The sequence below is a fragment of the Apteryx rowi genome, unplaced genomic scaffold, assembly GCF_003343035.1.
Source record: "Apteryx rowi isolate R43461 unplaced genomic scaffold, aptRow1 scaffold_192, whole genome shotgun sequence".
Lineage (NCBI taxonomy): Eukaryota > Metazoa > Chordata > Aves > Apterygiformes > Apterygidae > Apteryx > Apteryx rowi.
The window spans coordinates 884,313-894,235 of record NW_020448219.1 but is presented as its reverse complement, the minus strand read 5'-3'; the positions used below and the strand labels follow the sequence as shown (position 1 = coordinate 894,235).

The 9,923-nt window shown below is 36.4% G+C and overlaps 1 protein-coding gene across 3 annotated transcripts in view; it reads right to left on the bottom strand.

The window, feature by feature from the left end:
• Positions 1-920: 920 nt before the first annotated feature.
• ARL15 (ADP ribosylation factor like GTPase 15) overlaps positions 921-9,923 on the bottom strand; it is a 219,537-nt gene continuing 210,534 nt past the window's right edge. For 2 of the 3 annotated variants that reach the window (XM_026062714.1, XM_026062715.1), the window contains one exon: positions 3,873-4,919. In XM_026062714.1, the coding sequence (XP_025918499.1) occupies positions 4,767-4,919 (153 nt within the window). In that variant the 3' untranslated portion in view covers positions 3,873-4,766. Of the gene's footprint in view, positions 3,005-3,872; positions 4,920-9,923 lie in introns of those variants that run through there. The other variant, XR_003252990.1, reaches the window with a different exon arrangement.

Genomic DNA, 9,923 nt, shown 5'->3' with positions numbered 1-9,923 from the left:
CAGATTTCAGCAGCCCTACTTGATTTCAGGGGTCCTTTTTGACTCCAGAGACTGAAAAGGTACAGTTTTTGTTCTCATGTAGGAGATGGGGGGCTTTCTCATCCCTGTGTTAATCTAGGCCCTGGGTGACTAACCCCACAGCTGACACAAACAGATGTTTTTACTTGTTTGAACTATTAGGTCAAAGGGCTAATGAGCTAATGAAAATTCTTTAAAGATCTATCAAATGAGACATGATTAGTAGATTTTCAGTCCCTATTTATATGAAAGAAAAGAATGAAGAAAATATTCTGCGTTTACAAATCTATTTCCATCCCAGTTTTGGCTAAGAGGCAGATTTAAAAATAATAAAATAAAAAAAGCATACATACCTCAAGAGCTGAATCAGGAACCTCCAGTCTGGCTGAGCAGTGCTGTACTTCCATCAGCTGTGTTACAACTTGCATTATGAGCATCTTTTCCACTCAAACAATGTGTGATAGAATAACATTAAGATTACGTTGTCTCAGCAAGTTTCTTATTTTTTCCCACAGTATTTTTCTTTGCTCAATTTTTTTCATGTTTTCCTTGGTATATGTCCTGTACTGTGTCAATGTATTTAAAAATATGTTCTAGTCATATAAACATGTCCCTCAATTTAACATTTGGGATAACTGTATGAGGATTATTCCAAGCTGTGTTCCAGCAATAAATCCACAATGTATTTCAGAAATATTTCCAGAGTAACAACACTTTACTGTAGAAATAAATCAACCAATTTTTGGAGGTTTATGTGTACCTATGTATAATTTAGCAATTATTATATAGTAATTATTTGTTTTCATCTAGGAGTAAATAACTTATTTTGAAGATTCCATATCAAGGTAATAAATCATGCTCCCAAACCAGTTAACACTGAAGAAATCCAAACTTAGCAACTCAACTCTACACAGTGTTTATTTTCATTTTGTTTTTGATAGTGGAAATTGTGTATAAATCACAAACAGTACAAGTTTCTCATGTCTGGCAGTTGTCCACATGAATGGGTCAACTACTGTGTATAGACACTGTATTTTTAGTATAAAGTCAAGATAGTATGGCAGTTAACTAATACTCTCAACTAYGGTAAAGATACAAACTTTTGTAATATAAATTAATTGCCATTACAAAAAGGCAACTGTATTAACTAATACGGTACAAAAACCTGCAACTTCTATAAATATAATGAAATGCAAGAAGTTAAATGAAATAATACATCACAGATTTCTGTAAAGCGCATTTGAATAGGCAAGCTAAGATACACATGGAACATTATACAGCAAGAAAGAATATCAAAACCCACGAAGATGTAACTTTTTTTTCCATACAAATGCTAGAAGTACAAGTACAGGACACAACATGGAAGCAGTAAGATTACCAGCTGAGAAGGGGTAGACAAAGAAGTCTTATTGACAAGTTGTAAAGCATTAGGCAGCAGACAGAAGCTTGTCGAAACCAGCTGTTGCTGGATACTGATTGATAATGTTTTCATTCTGACACCTGAAACACGGCAGACAGCCACAGGTCTGAGGAGCAGCCCAATGTGGGCACATACACATACACACACATACACACACAAAGTAATTCAACAGATGTCTAAAGAACATTAAAGCACAATATCTTTTTTAAAAAGACAATGTTCACTCCTTAATGAACTTGCATGGAAAGCAGAACCTAGTGCCCAAGTTTATTTCATCTAAATGATGAACACATGTGAAAAGATAAAAAAGCAAATGAGATTGGTCATCTGAATAAAAACTGTATGGTGCTCAAATATTCTACCGTAGCCATAGTATTCAAGAACACTTTAGACAAGGAAGTGTGACAGGAGTTGTTATGAACATTTTTAATCCCTCCATAAAAAGGTGAAGGTGTTTAGACATTAAAAAGGTACACATCCATTTAAGTCCATCCACAACACAAAACCACAAAAGAACTACAATCAAAATAAAGTAAAGCGTTGGTCTTAGCCATAATCAGTTATGAGGTATTGTTTCAACCTGTGATAAGGAATGATCACTATATTAGTAAGAATAAGGATATTTAAAGTCATTATGAAAACAATCACTGCTCCTGTGCAGTTGGTATTTTCCTAAAGAAAAAGCATTAAGCATCAAAAGGTCCTTGTCTAACTACACTGGCATATGCCAAAGCCATGCCTCTTTGACTAGTTGGGCCTTTTAGATGTTAGCCACGTAGCACCTTCCAACAGTGCATAGTTGGGAAATCATAACCAAAATATAAATCAAAAAGCCTAAAATCTTTGGGCCAGACTCACTGACAATACAAATAAGTACATTTCCAAGAATTCAGTACTGTTGGGATTATTTTCACTTGTGCCTTTTGTCCCTCACTTTAATAGGGGAAAGCAGGGGAAAAACAGTAAAAACATTTTACCTCTCACCTTCTAGTTAATGTTAAATGAAAAAGCAGTAAAAGCTCTGAATCCCTCTTTTTGCCTCCCCAAACTGCCTGCCTTCTCCTGGGAAATACTTTTCTCACTCCTCCCCACCATTTCTTACTTCTTGTTGTCCCTAACCAGGAGAGAAATCTGGGGACTCTGTATTTGCTCATGTTAGCTAAGAGAGAGAGAGCCTGAACCTCTAAATCAGATCCAATTCCTCTTTAAACTCAGGAAAAGGAGCCTCCTTAAGCCACGCAAGAGAAACTGATGGGCAGCTGGGTTGCTTCTAAATTGTACAGAGAGAACTGGAACCAGCATAGGGCTCCTCAGCCTGTATTTTAAAATGAAGGATTCCAGTTCTTGGGTATTTCCAAGAGTCTGAGGATTGAGGAGATTGACCTGGCAGGAAAGAGAAGAAAAACAAAGCAAGAGGAGATGTCCTTCAGGCTTATGAGCAAAGCTTTCTGGCTATTCTATTACAAAATTAAACAAGGAGCTTACCAGTTTTCCCAGCTTCATTCTGATAATAGGAAGTGAGTTGAAACAGTGATTATAAGGCCATGCATTTGGGCAGATATAGTTCTGAAGGAGCAAGCCAAGAAATCCATGGAAATTAAAAAGTAAACAAAGAGCTATAAAAACATTTTGTTTAACAAAGAGTATAATTACTAATAATAGAGAAACAACTTTTATAAGCCTTTATAAGCTGATCCTTGCTATTTTTTTATTCTCAAATAAACTAGTGAGAAACTACAATATACTTTAAACTTAAAAAATAAATGTTCGGAGTGGAAGGATATGTTGCTTAAAGCCCTGAAAAATGATTTACAAGTTTAAATACATGAGAAGCAGAATCAGTGAAGGACCATTGGCACATCTCTACAGTTTGTTTGCGGATGCTCATGCACATGGGGAGCTGAATGCACAAGGCACAACATTCAAGGCGTGCACCAGTCCAGAGACCGGTTTGCACATACCCTGTTGTGACTGACTGAGTTGTGAACTACTGACCTGGCACATTTCTTTAACAGACCGAACTGGTTTATATGGTTTTAAAAATGAACAGAAGGTGGCCAAAAAACTGCAAACCTACAATGGGGAAAACTTGGAAAGAGGAAATATGCACTGTGTTACTGGCACCAAATGGGATTTTTCCAAATGTATTACAAATTTTGTATCCAATGAATACTATTTTGTCTTCTAAGTAACATTCAGCCCAGAGGAAGTTTTAGAGAACAAGTTATAAACCCTTGAAAAGAGAAGCTTATAATACAAACACTGGCAGGCCCTTAATTGTGGTATAGATGCCTTGGCACTGTTACGATAACAGTAGTACTCTATGAGCAAATGATACAGGAGGCAATCCTTATTTAAAATCACAGAATCACAGAATCACAGAATGGTTGAGGTTGGAAGGGACCTCAGGAGATCATCTAGTCCAACCCCCCTGCTCAAGCAGGGTCACCTAGAGCACATTGCACAGGATCGCGTCCAGGCGGGTTTTGAGTACCTCCAGAGAAGGAGATCAGTCACACTTCAAATTAGTAACCAAGCATGCCTCCACAGCTGATTTACAAGACATTCGCTTTGCTTCTCTTCATGAAAAACTAGTTTCAGTGAAAGTTATTACTTTACCCCACTTCTGTATATTTTCTACAATGTTGTTACTTAGGCCATCTTATTGTCACCTATTCTTAACAAATACTGTTACCTGCACATACATCTGTGCCTTAATTTCCTCTTCAGGAAACTTCCACCAAAATAATGTTTTATGCCTTTGACAAGGTTATGCATTAGATTTTAGAATAGGAATCAACCAGCATGTCAATTATATTTTCATTTAGCAAAACTCCAGACTAAACTGTGCATTAACAAGAAACTCCTTGCTTTTAAGGTATCATACATCAAGAATCTCAGTGGCTGTGTTTTCTAGACAGACTGTGGGGTCAATAAACAAGCTAATACAAATTAGTCTCACAAATCCCTAAGACATTAGTTATTTTTAAAAGCCAAGGTAGCAGTTAGAATTCCTCCTTTACAGACTACGTTATTTTTGTGCGTGCAAAATTTCATATCAAGGATGATGACAACGCAAGAAAGCAACATGCAGTGTGCAGAACTAGTGGTAAACAAAGAGGAACTCCCTATTTCAGTAGTGTAGACAATTTTACTGGAAATAATCATGTACCTGATTCACAGGGTGTTTATTTTAACAAAAGGGTATTCTGCACTAACTGTGTATGACATACATCATAGCACAGTCTTGATCGCCCACCATAATTAAGCTGTGAGCAGAATGAACAGGTACAGTGATGACCGGAGAACCACTCTTCTCTCTTGCGTTTCACATTCTTGAAGGTTCGAAGTCTCTCTCTTCTAATAAGTTTATTAGAAGGGAGAAGCTGTCTTTTACTGCTTCCATATCATCCAAGGAGCAGGGTTTAAGAATCCAGCGCTTTCCACGTGCAAGTGGCTCAAGTTCAAAATATTTTTTGATCTATTAAAAAAAAAAAGACAAATCTATTAATAACACAATGACAACATACTTTTTTTTTTAAGATGAGAGAGACAAAAAAAAAAAAAAAAAACCACCCCAAACCAACATGTAAAAGATCAAGGATACTCATTTTTAGAATCTTACTCACAGCTGTTCTTATAATATAGGTTATATGTTGTGACCTGAAGTGTTTTCTTTTGGGGTGAGTGACCTGCTTGGAAGCTACCATTCTACCAATACGTTTAACAGCATGGGAGGTCTGGGGAAGAATTATACACACTTAAGGTAGAGCAAAGCACATGAAGCAAGTGGTCAGAAAAAAAAAAAATCAAAAAACATGGCAAAACAGCAAAAATAGCAGTAGGAAATTTTAGGTTAAGTTTGTACTTTAACATTAAAGCTGTATGTTACATCATACTGTTACTGGTAAACATTTAAGATACAAAATTTGCTGCCAAACTAATCTAACAACAGTAACTGTCAAAAATTTACAAATCTTAAACGTTCCATTCAAATGTAAACTATAGTAAGGGGCTTCATAACGACCTTGAGAGCACTAGAAAAATAAAAATTCTTCCAAAATCAGTTTTTTTTTAATTAAACAGAAGAAACTAGAATACTAATTTGATTAGAATAGTAATAGGCATTATATGTGAGATATGATGGTTTTCTATCATGTTCTTCCTTCTAAATTCAGTATATTCCAGGGGCTTAAACTACTTACTAACAATAGGTAATAATGACTATAAAGAAGGAAACCCTTTAACTAAAAAATTCCATTTGTATTTCTGCAGCAACCATGCAGAAAGGAGGCATAAGAATAAGATGCCTTATAGAGTTACAAGTTATAAGGTTATTATAAGCCTTGACAAAACATACTGAGGAAGATGCAATTTCTTGGAAAGACCCATCATCACTGACACTAATTACATCAAATATCAAGTCAGAAACACAGACCCACCAAAAGAATGCAAAATAAAAGATTTTAACTTGGCATCATACTGCAATCACTTTTCAAATTAGCATGCACAGTGTCAAATCTGATTTTTGATCCTATTAATGCTTCATGGAAAAAGACAGCAGTTTGCAGGCTATTCTGATCAATAGATTATATTAAGCTGTTTTCATAAAACTTTTAGTCTTTGATAGTATTTGATCCAATAGCCTACTCACATCAGACTTGTCAAAATACACATTTAGTTTTTACATTGAAATTATATCCATCAATACTTGCTATTGTCAACAAACCAACAGAAATATTTGGTCCTAACTTAGTTTGCACATTCTTGTTCCTTATATTTCCTGCCAAAATATTCTTAATTTTCTCCTATCGCAGACCGAGCCACAAATATGCACAACAACAGGAACAGTTACTTGTATTGTAGGCGGCAGAGGCCCTAGACAGGCAACTGGAGCTGCACTGTGCTAGGCTGTGCACAGAAAGCAGAAAAAGGCTTCAAAAGCCCCAACAAGCTGCAAAGTCTCTATACAGCTCTTTAGAGTATCTATACAACAGTTTTATTTAACTAATAGTTCAATCTAATAGAAGAAACCGATTGTAGTTGTATTAACTCACATAAATCACAATTCAGTTGTGAAAAGAAAGCAGGAAGGATTTCTTAGATTGTCTAGAAAAGAACTTTGATAGAGCTTCTAGTAACAGAATTATCAGAAAAAAACTGTGGTTTTGAGATGGGAACTACTGCTTCCCTCAGCCAAGATACAGATGAAACCTTTTTTAAAATCTATTTCTAGGAGAAGGAGAAGTGTCTCAAAAATGACCTGCAAACATGTAGACAAAGAGGTGAGGAGCCTGAAATTCACTCCCCCTTAGAAAAATTTCAGAAAAAATGCAAGTGGAAATAAATGGGTCTGACGACCACTATTTTCATATCAATGTACCTATTCCTTAGCATTACTAGCACAGTGACACAGTAGTAACTGATCTGTTAGCATGGTTACATGTGATCAAAATATAAAAACTAATCCCCATAAGGGACATAAGGTGATGTCTTCTGTAGCTGAATTAACCCCCAGTTCAATTCACCCCCTTTAATATGTTAAATTAGTGGCACTATCACAGCAGTGGAGTAGCAGGGTATGGAAGCACTCTTGCCACTTTTAGTAACAGCCGCCCTGACTGCTAAACCGGGGGGAAGTGAAAGCTGCACAAAGCACAACAAAGCAAGGTGTCAGTGTAACTAGTTGACGAAGCAGCCTGCTGGTGWTAAGCTGACAAATATGGCTGAGTAATTTGAGATTTTTCGGACCTGTAACCTAGAGGATGTCCACCACACCCCCCCTACTGGAAGACTATTGCCATCAGCCCCCTGAGTTCACTGAAATCTGTCCACAGTCTTATTTACATAGCATCTGGAAATAAGGCTATACCATATGAAGAAATGATTAGGAAAAGGTCATTACATTTTAATGAGACTACTTAGGTTTAAAAGCATTAAACATCTAGAAACACATACATAAGGAAATGATGGCAGTAAGCATAGTAGCACTGAGTCTTGTGCATTTGTGAGCAAATACAACATTGCTTACCAAGGCAGCCTGTAGCCAAGAAAAACACAATGGACTTTAAGCTATATTTCAGTGCCTGCAGACTCCAAGAYATAACTGCTATTTCAGTAGCAAAACAGCATCAATTTATTTAGTGAAACAAATTTTGCAGATAAATTATTTATGTGGATCTGAAATCTTGATTAAAAAAAATTTTTACTATACTTTTTTTTACTATTTCTTGGTGTGTAATAAAAATGTAATAAAATCAGCAACGTGATGTCATCATTTTTCACATCTGATAACCAGGTCAGAGACTCTGCAATAACAAGTCCTGAATGAACATTAAAATTAAAAGTGATCATTAAGCGGTGCCTTTTGAAATGGGAAGTTTTGATAATGGCATCGTAGCACAATGGTTTGTRTCCACATAAGTAACAGCTATTTTAGGGATACCTACAGAGAAAAGAATTTCCTAGATGACTTGTCTCTAATCCAAACATAGGAAAAGAACACTAATCGGCTCATCAATATTAAATAACTAAAACAGAAGTAGCACAGAAGTGATCTTCCACAACCCAAGAGACACTTCATGGTATGTTACCGTATTTCCTCATTTAAACCTCACACTACAATGGAGTTTACTAAATATCAGAGTTTTGCAAACCAGCTCTACTGTTTTGAAACTTCCAGAAGGACTTTTGCACATACACATACTTTCTCCTGCAATTTACTACAACATCCCCGCTTTAAAACAGGAGTCATTCAGTTCTAAAAACAAATGTTTTTTCGGACTTAAAAAGGAACCTTCTGTTACACCCAAGAGAGAAAACAGTTACACAAAACCAGACCAGCACAATCAGATGCCCAATGCTGTTTGCACAGTTGAGTTTTCTACTGGAATGCTCCCTCCGCTCTCCACCCGCTTTCCTTCCCGTTTCCCTGTAGCTGCTTTCCGCCTGACGGTCATTACTCAAACTTGCTCCTTACTGGATTTTCTGAAGAGGATGCACGCTAAGCCATCACCAAAATGTCCGCGGGAAGTTGAAATTCTGTGACCCCTTTACCTAGGTAGCTCTTGCAAAATCAGACACTCGGCAGGAACTATTTTACAGCTTCCTTAACGGCACTAGTACAAAAGAGGTCTGTTACCAAGAGGTGCTCTTTTGTCTTCCTCTGTTGCGTAGCTGGTGAAAAGCATTCTGCCTGCTCATGGATGCCAAAGCAAAACACGAAGACTCAAACATACTTCACATCACTGACGCATTAGATATGCATTTACATAGGAGCTTTGCATAAACATGTATTTCCTTGGGGACTGCTAAGTTTTTAAAATATAACCTTAGAGGAAAATACAATCAATTAAATCCACATTATTTTAAGATGTCTTTACTGCTATTTCACAGGACCTCACTGTATGTCTTGACTCCACATGGGGCGACTTRTTTTATAGAGAAGTTGACATTGTATTTTTGCCACATTTTGAAGTCAATAAAATCTAACAATACATGTTTGCAATTATTCCCACTCTTCCCACTCTCCACCTTCTAAGTCCTATTCTACTGGCAAAACACACTAAGCATATGGTTATCAAATGTTGCTTAATCTGTGTGCTAGAAAAGTCATGACACAATAAAAGGATAGATGCCCAGAACCTCAGCTGGTGTAAATTAGCATCGCAGTGTGGAATTGATGTTACTAAATTGATCTACGTAAGCTGAGTAACCTGTCAYGCTGAAAGCTTTCACATGTTCTCTTGCAGAACCTCACCTATCCAGTTCACAACACACACAAATATAAGACATGTAGGAAAATTCAGTGTCTCTAACATAGGATTAAACAGTCATTTCTGTTTTTTTACTCAAAATCAATAAAACCTGTTTGAAAGTATTACTTTTCATCAGAATTCAAAATGTTAATACCAAATTTCATCAACACTTAAGAAAATTCCAATCCACTCTTTATTCAGAGAATTTAGTGGAGGAAAAAAATTGTTGTTATATTGAACAGTTTTACCAGGAACACTAGAATAAAAAAAAATTGAAATAATATATGTACATGATACCTAATGAAAAGCAGCACAATCATGTCATTCCTAAGGCCGCGTTCCCAATGGTGTGGATTTTCCAAAGACTTTTACAGGATTAAGCAAGGACCCCTACAAGCAGGTGACTGGTGGAGACAAAGTAAACTAAAATTTCCTAATTTGTTGAGTCCATAACATTAACCACTAAGGAATGGTGCACTTATTTACCCCATATCTGCATGGACAAGAAATGAAGTAACAAAGGGAAATTTGAGTTCTCCATATGGACAGAGTAAATGTTTCATTGGACTGTGATGCTGAGATTACATTTTCAGACACCATAAAAATCCGCCTTTTGGAGCAACTGTTTAGAAAACTCAGTCAATTTTTGTTTGTACCCTGAGTACATGAACAACAAAAGAGCTGGCAGTAACAGTGACCAAAGCATTCTCATATTCAAAATATTTGGA